General features: G+C 36.7%; 1 protein-coding gene across 3 annotated transcripts in view; it reads right to left on the bottom strand.

Annotated features, from left to right (window-relative positions):
• The window catches only part of ZFPM2 (zinc finger protein, FOG family member 2), a 418,253-nt gene that overhangs the window by 4,054 nt on the left and 395,786 nt on the right, over window positions 1-18,413 (bottom strand). For all 3 annotated transcript variants that reach the window (XM_036232969.1, XM_016147454.2, XM_036232968.1), the window contains 2 exons: window positions 5,909-6,115; window positions 2,472-2,696 (listed from right to left, as the gene is read on the bottom strand). In XM_036232969.1, coding sequence (XP_036088862.1) covers window positions 2,472-2,696; window positions 5,909-6,115 — 432 coding nt within the window. The remainder of the gene's footprint in view (window positions 1-2,471; window positions 2,697-5,908; window positions 6,116-18,413) is intronic.

The raw sequence follows: 18,413 nt of genomic DNA, 5'->3' as shown, positions 1-18,413 counted from the left end.
TGATATTTGACTAGTGTCACTAATACAGTTGTTTTGGACCAACAACCATTCTGATTGATCACTGCCTGTTTCTAGTCAGTTATTGAATATTTTGACCATAACCAATGACTGGTGGGTAAACCTCACTGCAACATTGTGATTTATAAGAAATATACATTTGGTCACTTAGATGACCAAACATATCATTCCCATTTGTTGATACATGGTTGATCTAAGTGACCAAACATATATTTCTTACATATATCTAGCCTTTGTCCAGGGTTCCTGGTCCATGGCTCCTAAAATCCTTGTAATATCCTGTGATAAGTGATAAAGGCATCTTTTGTTATGTTAATGTGGGAACCCTGGGAAAGCCCCTAGGTAACCTCAGGATGCTTGCGGAGCTGGTTGCCAAGAGAACCAACCTTGTGACTGGAGGGTTAAAACTTTCAGTCCTCCTCCCATCCCCCAACCTCCAGGGAGCTGAAGGGCTAGAGAATGAGTTCAGTTGCCAGGGTCAGTGATTTAATCAACCATGGCTGTGTAAATGAGGTTTCCATAAAAACCCAAAGGACAGGGTTCAGAGAGCTTCAGGGTTGGTGAACATGTGGAGATTTGGGGAGAATGGCATGGAAGCTCTCATCCTTTCTCCATACTTTGCCCTGTGCATCTTTTCCATTCGACTGTTCCAGACTTATATCCTTTTATAATAAACTGGTGACCTAGTGGGTAGATGGGATTCATAAGTTCTGTGAAACCAGTCTAACAAGTTAATGAGCTAATAAAACCCAAAGAGGGGTCTTGGCAACCTCTGATGTATATAGCCAGTTGGTAAGAAGCCCAGAAAACAATGTGGACTTGCAATTGGCATCTGAAGTGGAGTGGGACAGTATCATGGGACTGAGTACTTAACTTTTGGAAACTGACACTATCTCTGGGTAAATAGTGTCAGAATTGAGTTGAATGTAGGACACCCAGTTTGTTTCCAGAGAATTGCTTGATAGTGGTGGTGGGGGTGGGGGTGTGGCCCTTTTGCCCCACAAATTGGAATTAGGATCTGAACATTTTTACTTCCCAGGGCCAACCCTCATTCCCATTTGTTGATACATGGCTAAATTAGGTGTGGCTCCTCCTTCTAGACTAGTCTAGACTCTAGACTAAAATGAGAATTGCCTTTTATATTTATAAGCTAAAAATATGGCAGAGAAAACCCACTTTTGTGGTGATAAAAGGAGACTTCTTATTTCTGTCTTCTTTTAATCCTTAACTAATCAAATATTCATTTTTCTATTCAGCTTAGACAATCTATCTCTATTTTTGTTTTGTGCACAATTTTAGTCAACATATGAGACAAACAACCTGTTTTTCCTTCCTCTACTTTATTACCTACATAAGGACAGCTCATTTGTAGGGAAAGAAAGAGAAAAAGGAGAAAGGAAATTGCCTATTTTTATAGGTTTGAAGACAAAAGCTTCCACTATACTAGGATGTCGGAGGTTGGAGCTAGTTTTTTAAAACTCAGTACCTATTTCAGACAAGACCAAGCATGTTTAGGATGCTATGGCTGTAGACAGCTCATCACCTATTTCAGTTTTTCATTTATTCAACCCAAACAAAAACAGTGAAGGAAGCATCCTACAAGTTTTGAATTATAGGTGCTTAAGAACTGTGATTCCAAGTCCTTGGTTTGCGCAGTCCAAGAATGTTCCTAGAAATATCTAAAGTCAGTATAATTCTATATATTTAATTAACTTCATTTTTTAAAAATATGGGCATTAGAATACTGTTTAATGATATTAACAACAATTGGGCATACAATTCCGAAATAAATGGGAACAGTTGCCACTTTGCTGTTAAGAGTGGGATTAAAAAAATAACTTGTTTTTCAGCCTAATTTTTTTTATGGAATTTTAAAACATAATACAAAGGTGGTTTTATGTCATAAAAATAAACTAAGCTATTATTATACATGCTCTGAAAGTCAAGAGAATTTTATAGATCCATATTTAAAAGTTAATTTCTCTCAAGTGTGATTTTAATTGGCTCTATCAAAATAACAGCTTTATTTCAATTCAGCAAATACTTATTTTTATGTACCCATTATTTATTCTCCGCCATGTAGGAAACAGTATGGTCAGTTTGCAAAGATCACTTGACACTTAAATCAATGAATATTAATGACGACATAGAAAGGGTATTGAAACTTTCTAAAACGATGCTGTTTTCCTTCAGTTGAAAAAAAAAAAAGAATGATTTGGCCTGCAATCTGAGCATACTAGTTAGAACAAAATTCATACCCAAGTTCTCTGAGTAGAACCTATTGATTATAAGCAACCTAAGATTACCAGGTGGGTCCAGCAAGTTAGGTTTGATATTATAGGTAGATTAGTTAGATAGAAATAGATGTATATATGTATACATGTATACATGCATGTACGTAGAGAAAGAATAGAGCCTCCTGGAGCAAAAGAAGAAACATGGGAGGCACTTACCACTGTGTGAATTCAGGTGCATTTCTAGTGCTCGGGCATTTGAGAAGCTCTTGGTGCATTGTGGGAAGGGGCACAGGCTAGAAATCTGAGGAGCACTGTCTTCATTTTCTTCTGACACTGGAGCAGCTTCTCTTTGCCTCCCACTGCAATAGTACATCAAATGGGCTTGCAGATTCCGCTCACTCCGATACCAGATGCCACAGGACTTGCAAGGGAATATATCCTCTGCAGGACAAAACACAGGGACACATTAGCTGCTGCCGATTTGGGGGTAAAGCAGTCTTAAGTTCAATATTTCCCAGAGAATGCTCTCAGGTTCTGAATTAGGTGATCGCACGCTGAGAGATGAGTTTGGTTGCAGGTGTTCCCCCACATTACAGGACTAAGCTGTTAAAGAAATGGTACCTGCCATGCAGTTTACTTTCCCACAGACTCTTTTGCAGGAGATTCTGTAGGAAACGACAACATTCAGTAAAAACACAGAGATTAACTTTAAATTGTTTAAATTGTATTTATGGTTTAGAAATATATGCATTTATAAATGTCAATGTGATTTGGTTTATCTGATTTATTCTTACATTAAGGATCTAATGACTGAACTAAAGTTAGCCCTGATAGCAACCCTTGACATTCTTTTTTCATTCAATAAATTAATCACTGAGTGCCTACTACGTGCCAGACTCTATACTGGGTTAGATATAAAAAGAAAAGACCATACAGCTATCATTAAGGAGCTAAAGGTCTCCTGGGGTTGGTGAACAAACGGTCAGATAATTAAATTAGAATGTGATGACTATTGTGATGGTGGCATCTGAGCAGTGCTTTAAGCATGAAAAATAGACATTAGCTCATGAGAGAACTCTGGTGGAGAGAGGAGGATGTCAGAGAAGGATTTACAGGGAAGAAAATGATATACCTAGGCTGAATTGTGAAGAGCGAAATTAGGCTAGTCATGTGGAGAACAGGATTGGGGCTTCCTGGCCAAGGAAACAGCCCAGGAAAGCCATGGTACCCTGAGAGAGGGCTTGGGTGAAGGCTAGGAGGCTGGAAGGTTGGAGGATGTTCTGTACTGATCAGACAAGGGGCATGATGGGAACTGGTAGAGATGAGATTGTAGAAGGCAGGGATAGACTATTAAAGACCCTAGAGTCTCTTTTAAGAAGTTTAGATTTGTATCTCAATGGCTATGGAGAGTCACTGAATCATTTCAAGCAAGAGACTGACAGCATCAGATATAGAATCATGAGTCAAGTTTTGAAGGTAGTGAATTTGAAAGAAGTCTCAGGACTGGTAGGAGATAATTGTAGTAATCTAAGTGAGATATGACATTGTGTGTTGTAGCTAAAGTCATGTCATATTTATTAAGTCATGCTATGATGTGTACTTTAGTGTATTCATTCATGGAAAATTTCTCCATGTATGTGTTTTCCCTTCTCATCCATTTAGGTGAGGAAACTGAGAGTGAGTAACTTGCCCATGATTACATAAGTGGGGAAGCTGGGATTGGTCCCTAGCATAAACACACTTTCATAATGCCTCCATAGCAAGGGAGACAGTGAGGAAGAAAAGTTATATTGAGAAAGTAGAGCTGCTTAGAACTGATAACCACTGCCTTACAATTAGCTGCTAGAGCAAAACCTTTTTCTCCTTGGCGTCTAGGTTTCTTAACATTTCTATGTAGGTGACAGTCTTATTCATTTTCTATGATGGAGAGGTGATGAGTTTAGGCTACGGCACATCTAGAGTGATAAAACCTGACACTGCATTGTGCAAACCTGCACTTCTGTAGCGAAAGGGGCACCCGTCAGAGGGATGGCAGACAACACTGTAAATTGGGACTGATCTAGGTGCACTGGGGCACATGGTCTCATTTGATATGTAAGATTTGATATTTCTGAAAGAAATACAGAGAAACATGGGAAAGGTGTCAACAGAGGTCTAAAACTTGGCAGAAATACTTGGATTTGTGGTTTGTGAATTACTAGTGCACTGTTGGTGATGGACCCCATGACAGCGAAGGGGAAGGCTCAGAAAGATGGTGTTGGAGGAGAAAAGTAAGGAGCAAACTCTAGTGAATGAGAAGTAAGCACAGTGATTACAATATAGAAGTTCAGAATAAAATTTAATTGTAAAATTATATACTACTACTACTGTTTATTATTTAGCCTCTAACTTAATTATATTTATACTAGTCAGAGGACCACATCGTTCAGAATGAGAAAGAAAGTTGTATACATCTCTGCTGATTTATCTTGCTATAGAAAGCAAACAGAGTATAATCTCAAATATAATTAGAATTAACATTTGCATATTGGAGCTTCACAATAATATAAAGTACTCCTAGTATCCCTGGTAACAAATACCTTTTGCCTCGAATTCAAGTTGGGCCCATGATATTTCATGTTCTTCACTATTCAAATCAAAACAAAGACCCAGTAGAGAAAATAACTACATTTACCTTAGGAAATCAAAAAATATTAGCTTGGGTTGGTACACTGGATCCACTGTTTGGATGCAGAGTAATTCCAGGTATACCTGAGAACTTTATTCTAAAGGGTGCTGTTATCACAAGAACATAATTATTGTTGAATACATATTTTAATAGCAATACATTATTGCTGTCTCTAGAATTCTGTATCATTCAGTTTCAGAAATTTTCAGGGACACTTTTGACTAAATGCAGTATTTCATTTATCCATCAGCTTTAGAATCTATTCTCCTCTTAAGATGTAATTGCTACTTATGTTTTCTTACAATGCTAGATAAAAGCAGAGTTGAATGTAGAACTCAGACATTGGAACTCCTAAATCACTCGTTTTCTCTCATAAAAAGTGTCACTTTGTGTGTTCCAGGAATACAAAGTTCAATAGCCATTATGACAAAATATAATTACAAAGGGGCATATTCAAAAATTCTCCATATAAAATATTCTAAGCTTATATGTATTTTTCTTTCTATTCTTTTTTGTGTGTGTGTATTAGCTGATGTCTTGATTTATCCTCTTCATTAGTATACTAATCAAATTTGATTTGTATTCATTTTCTTTAAGTTATTAATTCTATAGCCCTTAAACAGTATCAAAATTATTCTACTTTAGGAGCATCAAGGAAGCTGTTGGGCTTCTTACAGCTTAAGTAGCTTTGAATGTTGTTCAACTGGTTTAGAGTGTCAGCTTTTTGTATATTAACACTCAGGAATCCAACCTGAAATGAATGGATTTAAGTGTTCTTTTTATACTCTCATGAGAAGCGATCACATAACACACACACACACACACACACACACACACGAAGTTAAAAGAAGATAAACTGAAATCACACTAGAGAAAGAAGTCTGTCCCTGGTTGCCCGTCAGTAGACATTTTTTTTTCCCCTCTCCCATAAATACCCATCACCACTACAAAGCTATTGTACTGGGCTATTGCTCTCAGCACTTACTATTGACAATAGCTGTAGGCAAAATAGAAGCCATGGCAGCTTGCTGAGGAAGCAGCTGAATTGAATCCAGCAGGCGTGCAGGGTACATCCCTTCTGTGAGAGTCATCTGACTGGCAGCTTGTAGCCTTGAGTCAAAATCCACCACAAAGGCAATTAGCTCTTCACCTTCAGAGATGGCCTTCGTAGTTGTGCACCAAAGCTGACCTCCTATTAAGAAGATGAAGAAAAAAAAAGGAAGATAGGATTGACATAGAATGCCCGAGACTGTTACACATTAGATTGATGTCAATAGCACCTTCTCATGTTTTTTACAGCGGTTCCTACTGGGGTGAAGTGTTTGATCAAGACAGCAGCTGTACTCGTCTTCCTTCCAATGTAGGAAATCATATTTCTTGCACTAAATGAACTGTTCAATGGCCAATAGTAGTAGCAGAAGACTAAGAGCCAAGGTTAGACATAATCTGGAGAGAGTTTTGTCAACCGTTTGCCTTCTGGGCTTGCCTTAATCATTAACCATGCTAATACATGGTATCACATCTAAGAACAAGCATGGTAGGGAATCCAACTACAGAAATTTATTTCAGGTGAGCCTTTGAAATCACTCTTTCTGTACCTTATGGAAGTAAGAAGTTATTTTTCTCTCTCCCTATCTTCTTCCCTGAATACTTTTTTATATTAATACCAGATGCCCAAAACTACAAAACAAACAAGAGCTCCTAAAATCTAGAAAGTTAAAATAAAATTCAGTTAGTTTTATGCTCCTTATGTCTGCTGACTTTTTTTTTTGGCTGAGTGATCTTTACTTATATAATGTGCCTTATAATGTGGCTCCTTTATCTCCGTTTACCCTGATTGAACTTCCTGAATAGAAGATATGCCAAAGATCCTTTTCAAAAGGCTTATTTAAATAAAGATTTGTTTAAATGAAAAGAACTCTTTCTTCAAACACTAAGATATACTCTGGCTCTGTGCTTCAAATGATCACGTGTGGTGCATTAAAAAGAAAATTAACTATGCAAGTACATCTTCTAATGTATTGGAATGCGATAGCGAATGTTCATTTATTTAACATGTTTAGACAGGCAAAGCACTTATATTTTGTTATCTACACTCTCAGGCCTAGATACATATCCTGTACAGTTATGGCTGAAATAATGTGGCATACTTGATATGTTATAAAGCTTTTTTTTCTCGCTGTGTATATATTGCAAGGCTATATATTGTACTCATTAAGCAAGCAAAAATTGTACCCATTCTGATAAGTAATATTGCTCTGTTTATCTGTCAGCATTACTGTCTCTTCAACTGCACTTCATTTTTTTCCACCCTCAAAGAGATCATAGTTTTTAAACAATTTGGGGTAAAAATCTGGTGGAAAAGATAAAACCACCATATGACACGGCAGAGTTGTACGGGAGGGTCAGGACATTATTTTAGAGGAAACTTGGACTATAAATTAAACCAGCTGATTAAGTTTTAAAAGTAAACAAACAGAACACCATCTATGACAATACATGTTTGTGAAAAAATAAAGCTAAAATTACAGACCTCAAATGTGTGTGAAAGTTTACCCTGTTTTCAAAGTAAAACACAAATATACTAAATGACTAGACAACAACCTAACTTTTTCACTTTTGACTCCAACACATCTGGAAACATAAAAGTTTACCAAAGTTGAAAAACAGTTGCGCTTTGGCATTGATTTATTTATTTACAATTAGGGAAGCTAAACAGCATCACTGCAGAATCCGATGAGCATTCAGAAGTGCGAAGTGGTGGCATTGTTGCTGCTGAGGTCCTTTACCTTGGAAGCCTCCCGCTATCCACTGCTGTGCCTTCTCTGATGCACATACAGAGCCACACTTCTTACAGGTGTAGACGAGGTAACCGTTCGTACTTTATCTTTTCTCTGGGATACAGTTTATTAAGTGAGTTTCTGTAATAGAGAGGTGGGGAGGGCAGAGCACGGTACCCCCATGCAGGCCTCCTTCGCAGCCTGGTTTTTCCGAGTCGTTGGATTCCAGCGATGAACTGAATCGCTTGCATTATTAGCAATAATTTACCATTACTAATAAGTTTACATTATTGTTAAATCCAGCTATGGCTGTTTTTCGCAAGAAGAATGTTCTGACCTCAGTGACCCAGGAGAAATTGAGATTTTTAGAGAAGGTATCACTCAGAACTAATCTTTATCACAGTAGTGAGCCGTGTAGCGGGATGACTCAGAATACCTGAGCTCAAACGTAGAACCAAAAAGCTCCAATAAATAAATAAAATAATCTTCACGAATATTAAGTGCAAAGAAAAATAAGCAAAAAACTAATTTTTTCTGTTATTAAACAGCCTGACAGTTGTAACATATACCAGTGGTTTCAGATATACACAGAAATGTTTCATAATTTATTATCTCTATTGCTTTGTCTCACTTTATGGTTTAGTCAGAGTATATCCTTTAAAAAGGCTGAATTAGACTGAAAATGTACGATGTAGAATTGAAGAAGTCAGTGTTCTTAGGATTTAATTTTTCAAATCATTCATTCAGTAGTTATTTATTGAACTCTTTGCTGTGAGCCAAGCTGAACCCTATGGCTTCTCATACTGTTATGTAATTAGAATGCACACATATAGACAAATAAATGGCGATACCACATGGTGTGTTATCCTCTAATGCTAAAGAAAATGTGAGATGGGTGAGTAACTGACACTTCCTAGGAAAGTCAGGAAAGCCATCCAAGGTGACTTTTTGATTGACTTATGAAGAACAGAGGCCAAATAGCAGAAAGAAGCATTTGTCTGGGGTCCCCAGCAGGTACAGCGTTATGGCAGAGAAGGGCGCAGGAATGCAAGTGCAGGGTTATGGAAGAGCCCGACTAGTCCTGTTAACAGTTCAGAGGCCAGCAAACATGGAGGGGGAGCAGGGCGGGTTATGTGCTTGAGCCAGCACGTTCTGGATCACAGGGCGGAATGTTCAATTGTCAGGCATTTTGTGTGCTGCTTAATATCACATGGTAACTTGAAATTGGGCACCGTGAGAGCTGTAGCATTTGCCAGTGGAATTGGCAAACATTACAAATCAGGGCTTCCTCCGACAAAAATAGGTGAGAACAGGATGAGACAGCTCGGAATGTAACATAAAAACACTTGCGTCTGGCTCATGGTGGAGCAGTGGTATAAGTTTGAGTTAATGAATGAACAAATTCTTGACATGGGCTTTTCCCCTGCAGAATAAAGAGCACAGGGTAGTGAGGAGAGGGAGCCGAAGGCGTAAGAAATGTCACCATGAGGGCCATTTGGAGGCTGTTGTCCTAGCTCAGTTGCGAGCAGTGTAGCTTGTGAGGGAGAAAAGGACCAGGTTCAGGAGACAGGACTGAGCGAGGACTGGGGCAACATCGTGAGATGAGAAAGAGAAAAATTGCTGCTGAAGATGACACAAAGGTTTCTGGTGTGGGAACCCCAACAATGGCGGTGCCATTCATGAGGGGGTAAGGCTGGGATGTTAACATTTGGTGTTAAGACAACAAGGAGATGGTTGGTACCAATTAGGAGCACTTTGGGCCACGTAGGCTAGGTTTATGAACTTTACTTTGATTTTGTCAATTTTTCTGTGAAGTAGGTGATATTTTCTGCATTTTAGAATTCAGAAAATTAAAGCTTAGAGAGGTTAACTTGACCAAAGCCACACACGTGGTCAGTGGCAGAATCATGACCTAGATCTGTGTGTCTAGCTCCAGAGCCCGAGCATGCATGGGCATGTGTGTTGTACAAATGTGTATAAGCATGCATGGACATACTGAATTCTGCATTGAAATGTAACATCCGAGGTATGTGGGAGGCTTTTGGGTGAATGTATCTAGGAAGCAGTTGGAACTTGGAGGAGAAGTAAGGCTGGAAAAAAACATTTCGGAAGCCATGAGCACAGTGTTAATGACTGGGATGCTCTTTGCTTTACTGTGTAACAAAAGAACACAGTGTGAAAAAAGGACCAAAGATTGAAACTGAGGAATCTCGACATCTAAAATGTGGGAAGAGGAGACGGGATCATTTAAAGATACAGAGAACATATATTTGGAAAAATTAGAGGGGAACCGAGAGAATGGTACCACAAAAATCATAGGTTGGCTCTTTGAAACTGTTAGGATAGTGAATATACAGTATTCACCTTGAGGGAGTTATTTATAGGGAGAGTTATCCCAAATATTGTAATATAATTTCAATTATCGGTTAAAATAAAATATTCTAAGTGTGATTGCTAGTGAAGGATATGATCCCATCTGGAGGAAATATGGACAGTGGAGTCAGACTGCTGAGGTACAAATCTTGGCTCTGCCACTCACTATGTGACTTTGAATTTGTCACCCAAACATTCTGACTATTAGTTTCCTCATTCTTCAAAATAGGGATGATGATAACAGTGCTGAACTCATGGTGTTACTATGAGGATTAAGAAAGCTAATATACGTGAAAACTTAAGAACAGCTCCAGACACATTAAATGCTATGTAATTGTTAACCATTATCCTTTTGGTTTGGTCTGATTGGGGCTATTATTCTCATTTCTCACTGCCCTGCTAAATTCAAGAAAAGAAATCTTACCAGAAAGAAAAAAAAAACAAATCTACGAATTCAATGAGCAAATGTATCTATGCTTCACTAGTGAGAGCTAACTCATTTCAGAAAAAAAGATTAAAGCCATATTCATTTGTGAATCACATAGTGTATCTTGACTAGTTAGAAACAGAAATAGTTTCTAGCAATCAACTTGGGGCTGAGGAGGCAGGAGAACTCCTTCTCCACCCTACTGTTTTCAGAGTTAGGGTAGGTAGGGCTAACGCTAATTTACGATGGAATAGAAGATGGTTGTATTCATCTTGATTAAGAAGCAATATGAGTGCATGAAAGTGCTAAATCATGTTGATATTTAGTTATTTTGGTGTCATCACTGATTGACTTCATGTTCAATGGAAACAAATCACAAGGTATTATATTTGGCTTTGAGATGAGAACACCACTATCGAAACAAAACAAAAACCAGAAAGTAACAAGTATAGGCAAGGATGTGAAGAAACTGGAACCCTTGTGCACTGCTGATGCGTGTGTAAAATAGTGCAGCCACTGTGGAAAACAGTATGACATTTCCTCGAAAAATTATAAATAGAATTATCTTATAATACAGAAGAATTAAAAGCAGGGTCTCAGATATTTGAACGCTCATGTTCGGCACAGCATTAAAAATAGTTAAAACATGGAAGCAACCCAACTGTGTATTGACAGAATGGTTAAGCAAAATGTGGCATACACACACAATGGAATATTATTCAGCCTTAAAAAGGAAATTCTGACAATGCCACAATATAGATGAGCCTTGCAAACACTATGCTAAGTGAAATAAGCCAGTTACTAAAAGACAAATACTGTATGATCCCCCTTGTACTTAGAGTATTCACAATCGAAGATACAGAGAGTAGGGTTTTCAGTTGCTGGTGGCTGGGGGCAGGGAAAAACAGTGAGTTATTGTTTAATGGGTCCAAAGTTTCAGTTTTGCCAGATGAAACGAGTTCTGGAGATGTTGTTTGCATTACAATGTTAAGATACTTAATGCCAGTGGACTGTATGCTTAAAGATGGTTAAGACAGTAAATTTTATGTTGTATATATTTTGCCACAATAAATTAAAAAAATGAGAGTATAACTTATTCACTAAAAATATCTGCTGTGAACCTAGAATATTTGCATAAATTTATTTAGCACAGCTAAGGATGGGAATATAACTTTTATAAAGTTTTTTTCATGGGAGATTGTTCAAAAACAAAAACTAAACATGAATAAGGTCTCTTCCTTTTCCAGTTTTCCTAGTGAAGCTACTTTAACAAATTCCTGCTTGAAAGCTCAGTCACTAGTGGAATGAATTTGCTGCTAAGATGAGGTCTACATTATTTGACCACATTAACCATTCTCATCTGAATGAATTTTGGATACTAGTGTAGATCTGAAAATTGTGAACAATGTAGCTCCTGGTTTCTCTGTTGATTTGGGTTTCTGTCTGTGTTTTGAGTGCCAGTAGAGATGGTTTCTGTCGTTTTCATATGCGGTAGTATGTTTCATGTCCCAGATTTAAATGCAGAGGATTTTCAATGCACTAACCTACACTAATGGTATATTGATAAAAACAAATAGAATTATGTAAAGGTGTTTGGTGCATATATGGAAATATCATATATGGTTAATTGGTAAAGTTCTTATGACTTTTTTTGCATAGCCATTCCAAAGCAGATGATCTTGGTTTAAGGTGTCACATGCTAATAATGAAGCATAGCTGGTATCCCAAATCACTGAAAATTTATTTGTCCTCTGTATAAAGATGAACTAGAAAGAGCACTTGACTGGTGGGTAAGAAACTTTAGTTCTAGTGCTAAATTGATTATTAGTTATTGTGTGATCTTGAAGAATTGCTTTACTTACATAATATAAAATGACAGCCCTAGGCTAGATACCCTCCAGATGATTATTATCAAATTGTGAGCAACTTTTAATGCTTCTATAACTGACGTGCTAATACTAGTAATAATCACACATTTATTAAGTGGTTATCATGTGCTGTGAGAACACAGAGCTGGAAGTTTACATAAGTTGTTCAAGGTCACAGCTAGAGGGGAATCAGAGGAAGACAAGGACATATAGGAGGTGGGATTTGAATGAGGCAGTTTAGCTCTAGATTCTGTATGAAAAACCAGGTGTCCCAAGTCACAGCACCATTTTATGTTCACTAACGACATCGCACTTTACCTTGATTACTCAGTTTGAGTAATTAGCACAGTTAACTCTCTGATTCAGAAATAAGACAGTTCACTTTCTGAAACAGTATCAAGAAGATTACACAGTAATGAGATATAGCTTTTAAATGCATAGTCTCGATCTGGAGAATAATGTCAATATTTGTGATGTGAAAGTAACTCTATCTTCTAACACTACTAATAATTACAAAAGCTCACACTTAGAAAGTGCTTACCAAAAAAAAAAAAAAAGCACTTATTATGTGCCAAGTACTATTCTAAACATTTCATACATATTAAACTTATTTGATAATATTAAATATGAAGGTAGCATTTGCCCAATCCTTTATTTAAATTGCAAATTCAGCCAGACACTAAAAGGGCATAAAAATTCTACTTAAGCATAGAGCATTCTTTGGCAATCTTGACTGCTTTTCATCAGTACTAATTTCCAGGTCCCACCCCAGACATTCAAACCAAAAATCGCTGGGAATGAAGTTTGGGTTTTACTGTTTTTCAGAAGCTCCCAGAGGGCTTAATGTGTCTCTTGAATTAAGAACCACCAGTATAAGGGTAAACTATTAGCAGTTTGTAAAGCATAGAAAGAATGAGACCATGAATGAAAAAGTCTCTTGATAATCAGGTATGTCACAGATGTGTTCAAACAGTTCAGCAGAGAGAAGTTCATTTTAAAACTCAGAAAATCACATTTGAAAATAGTTTTGAATGTTCCCTTTTCTTCTAATATTTAAAGAATATGGGAATGATGACTGAAAAGGTGAAGAAAGGCAGAAAGAGAAAGGATGTAATGATTTAGCATCATCTTTCAAGTGAATAAGCCGGTTAGGAACTTAGTAATTTTGTGAATTAGATTCAGTTTCATGTTTATCCTTTATTATTTTGAAGTTATGTAACTTATTTGAAATGATCAATAATACTGTACCCCCCAAACTGTAAAAGATCATATTGTGCAAAGCGAAGCAAAAAAAAAAATCACATTCCTACTGCACAGGCATGAAGTCTTTATCAAATGACATCAGGCACCGAAGCAGCTATCTGATACCCTCCTGGCTTCCACCAGATGTAAAGGTTATTTTAGGATTCTCCCTTTGTCTGCCTCTGATGCTGCAAACATTGCCACTCTCCCCAACCTCCCCAGCCGCACACCACTCCCTTCACAAATAAAGGACAAATACATTCAAGGTTCCATTGAAATTAGTAAGTAAGACCTTGACGTTCTTTAAAAATCATGTACTTGCTGTTCTAAATAATGTTTATGATCAAAGTTCTTGTACAAACAGATATGGTTCCTAACAGGAAGCTTATGAATTTTTCTCATAATTGCTGTCAAAATTGCAGTGAAGTGTACTACAAGTTTCGATAATAAAGAATAAAGTCACAGTTCAAACTCGATTATATTTTGGAAATTCACACTCCTCTTACTAGAAGCAGTGGCCTTAAATACCTCCCTATCCTGCCAAATTTTTCACTTGCACTTTTTATTATTTATGAAATCAGTGTCTGCACAATGTCATGCAGACCTCTGCTGATAAACTCTAATTAAGATTAAGACAAGCCTTTTGGAAAGGATCCCATCATTAGCAAAGATGATAAACACAAAAATACTCCCTACTTGTCAACCAGGAGCAATTCAGTAACCTAACAGTATTATCTGTTGCTAGGTTACAGAGCTGACAAAGCTTCAATTATATTGTTCGACCATACCTATAGAGTTCTGTATAAGCAAAATGTATCCGGTATAAAAGCGTTTAACTCCGTCCATGCTATCTGCAATTCACGGCTTCTTACAATGGTAAAAATCAAGTTAATAATTACATAGCACACTGAAAAATCTTTTCTATGTCTTATGTCTATACATGTTTCCTTCTAATTTATCTGTGTGATTGATAGACGCTTGTTTTGTAAAAATAAGGAAAGGCAGCAATATGAAGCTGTAAACCTCGAACACAACTATGTCTGGGCCTCATCAAGATATGAACCTAAGCTCAGTACAAAAATATACAGCAAATTGAACCAATTAAATCACATTTAGATTTTGTATTACTCTACCTCAAATATAGAAGGATAAGGAGCCTTAAGCAAATAGATAGGGATACCAGTTTGAAACTTTATTTTAAGATGAAAAAAAAAAAAAAACCCAAACCCATGCACACTCACCTAATGATACAAAAGGAAAAAGGTGGTTTACAACAATTATTTATTCTAAGAGATTTTCTAAAGTTGAAGTTAGTAACTTTTACTACATAGCATTAAGTCATTAAGTCTTACTTCTCTTTATTAGACTTGGAACTCTAGGGGAAAAGAAATCAATAAAAGAGCCTCCCAAATACAGACATTTGACAAGGAAAAAAAAAAGAAAAAAAGCCACGTGTATAAAAAAAGAGAAAGTCTACGTAAATCAGACTTTCAAGGTTATTTTATCATGAGTGATTTTTCCGTGGTATTCTTGTGTGTGTATGTGGAGTGGCTATTTGGAAAAAAGTAATTATGTAACAAGGAACCCGCATTTTTAACAACTCTGGAGTAAAAATGTGTTATATACCAAATGACTATGGCGCTTTGATTTCCTAAGACGTACAGTGATATATTCTGTGTTATCTAAAAGTCTATTTCCTTCACATATGTGATATAAGAAGAGGGTCAACTGATGACTGGAGTTTAGTTGATAAAGCTTACACATTCATCTATTGAGGAAATCGTGATACCTCTTAGGCACACTCAAGTAAATTAAGCCATTCTCTGGGAGAAATAAATGAGCAGTTTAACACACATACACAGACACACACACACACACACGTGCATACATGCATGCGCACACACACAGGGACATTGTTTTTATGGAGGTGGAGGAAACAAGGCTACTTCCTTGTTTGGTCATTACCTTCTTTTATTTTCACTAAATAATTAGAAAATCCAACATGATGCCCACTTGTGAAATTAATTTTTTTCGTAACCTGGAAGCAATTGGTCAGAATAATTCCCTAAAAGCTAAATAATTGCCCTATTTCAGCATCTCATGTGTTACTGCCCAGATCTCAGGGTTTAGACATTAACACAGTATGTATATCTATATGTAGCCACATTGTTTAACACACATTTTATAATGAATTCAAATTCAATACTGTTGAAATTCTTGACAGTGCAGTAGTGCAAGGAACAGAACTTATAAATTATGTGTGCCCCTTCTTTGAAAACCACTGTGGAGGTTTCTTTGTGCACTGGCAAATACAGTAGGAATATGAGGTATTGTGTGGATCCTCCTGCACAGCACCTGATAAAAGAATAAAGAGCTGTGACATATTCTTAAAACAATAGAGGAATTAAAGGGAAACAATGGGCCAGCTGCTTCATTAATACAATCAAAAGGGAGCCCAGCACAGAGGAGTCCAGATAATTAAGCACTACTCCTTTAGACCTCTTTTCTATAATAAAATTGCTTAAAAATGTATTAACTACTTCATAGTTGTTAGATAGATCTTTGCACTTGTTTATTTAGAGTTGATTAATGCCTTTTTTTCCGTATGCAGCAACATGCCAACTCATAGTTTACAATAGTTTTTGAATAAAATGGAGTGAGAATAATTGATAAAGATCTGTACAATACACAGCAATAAATCAAAAGCATTTTGCAAAAGGTTCTTCCTGTTTTAAATAATCTTTAACATTTTTCATTTGTACTTATAGGCAAAGCAGGGCATTTGGGCCATTCAACTTTCCCAGGCTGGCACTCCTGACATCTTTTTATAGAACATCCTAGCAGTTGCTGGGAGAGGGATAAAAAAAATCAGACCTGACCAGCAACTCTGGAGTGTGCTTTTGGTATTTGGGCCAAAGGCGAGGACAGAATTTTTTAAAATTCTTTTTTGCATTTTCCAATCAAGAGAGATGAACACACAACAGAACTATTTGCCAAGTGCACTATTTATCTTTCATTAACTTGATTATAGAAAACGAAAAACAACTTTCTATGCTCTTTATGTTAAAACACAATTTACAACTTAAGATATCAAGGCTTTCATTCTTCAACTCTTCTGTAGACAGCCTTCTCTCTGATGTAAATAGAATATTTAATTGCTTAAGAACTGGAAAATTGGGAACGAAATACTGTGTGCTGAATGTTGAAGTGAGGATAAAAACTACACTCTGGTTTTTCTCTCAAATGTTTTCAAGTAAGCTTATGTCAACCCAACATTAAAATTACAAACTTTACTAAACCATATGGTCATCTTAAATAAGGTTTATTCTATTCTGATGATTTTAGGATCTTAATTGAGAATCTGACATAGAATAAGAAAGAACAGGAGTCAAAGAGATAAATGAATACAGATAATCATACTTCTGAAATTAAGAGAAGAAAAATTCTGCTTTTATACATGTGTTACATATGATTTAAAATGTATCAGCTAGATTTATATTTCCAAAAAGCAGCCTGTATTATGGCAATATTTTAGAGGATATAGAATATCTAATTCCAGCTATGAAACCTGGCTTCTGACTTCAGGAGTTAGTTCCTTATTAGTTCAATAAGTTTTCCTTGAATACCTGGAAATAAAAACATAAATTAACAGTCAGTAGGTACAAATAAAAATGACCATTATAGGAGCTATTATGTATGATTGTGTATTTAAATACTTCTGTTTTAATTAGCCCACAGAACTTATTTTATTAGAGTGAAATGTAAAAGTAAATAAACATGAATTATTTATGGGCTTATGATCAAGTGAATCTTTTCAAGGAGACATCTTTGAAACATCAGCTTTATAAACCATGTCTTTATGGCAATGCAAAAAACTAGTAAATGCTGGTAATGCTACAATGTATAAATATTAAATTACAGCACCTTCTTTCTGCAAGTATTTTGGAAATGCGCTTAATGATATCCATGAATTATTTGTCATTTCAAACATTATTACATGCTTTTTTAGCATAAATTCAACAGATAATATTGGTCTGAGCAGAACTCAGAAACAAAGAAACATGAACACCCTCATTAATCTAAAGGAATTATCTCTGTGACAAATAGAAAATACTATCATCCCATTTTTTAGACCAGAAAATCAAAGCCAACCTTGTTAAACCAGTGTGTTTTCTAAACCCCGCTCCTACCACAGGAGGAACTCCTAGTTCAAACTTGTCATAGAATCCTCCTAGGTCTTTAAGCTCCTGCGTGTATTCTCTACACAGAATTCATTTTTTCTTTTGAGAAAATGGCTCCTACTGAGATAATTTCCTTTCTTTTTTTAGAAGTACATGAAGCCCCTTTCAGAATGAACAGTGTCATTGTGGTCACTTCCAGATTTCTACTGAATTGCAGGTGCAGAAAGTTTGGTCCCACGAGGGTGTTCAGAACTACCTGACAAACCTTTTGAACTAATATTATGGAAGTCATGAAACTCAAGTATCCGATCTTGGAATGTCAATAGGAAAAGGTCTGCTCACGGAGACTTTTCAGCATCCCGAGGTTTGGAGTTTGGGCTCTGGTGTAAGATGTGCTGTGTCCTGGCTTTGCAGGAGCTTGCAGTGGTGTCGTGAGGTGGCCCATCTGACTGTCTGGCTACCTGGCCATCATGATTTTGAATGACTAGCCAAGAGGTAACATTATACCCCAAAGGCGATCTGTCAAAATTCCGCCTGCAGCTGATAAACTGATTGCAAAGCTGCTTAAGACTCTGCTTGTAAACAAAAGCATTTATCAACTAATAATTTGCAATAAACT

This window comes from Rousettus aegyptiacus, unplaced genomic scaffold, assembly GCF_014176215.1.
Source record: "Rousettus aegyptiacus isolate mRouAeg1 unplaced genomic scaffold, mRouAeg1.p scaffold_m13_p_15, whole genome shotgun sequence".
Taxonomy (NCBI): domain Eukaryota; kingdom Metazoa; phylum Chordata; class Mammalia; order Chiroptera; family Pteropodidae; genus Rousettus; species Rousettus aegyptiacus.
The sequence above is the reverse complement of the archived record's forward strand: the minus strand, read 5'-3'. Positions and strand labels throughout refer to the sequence as shown.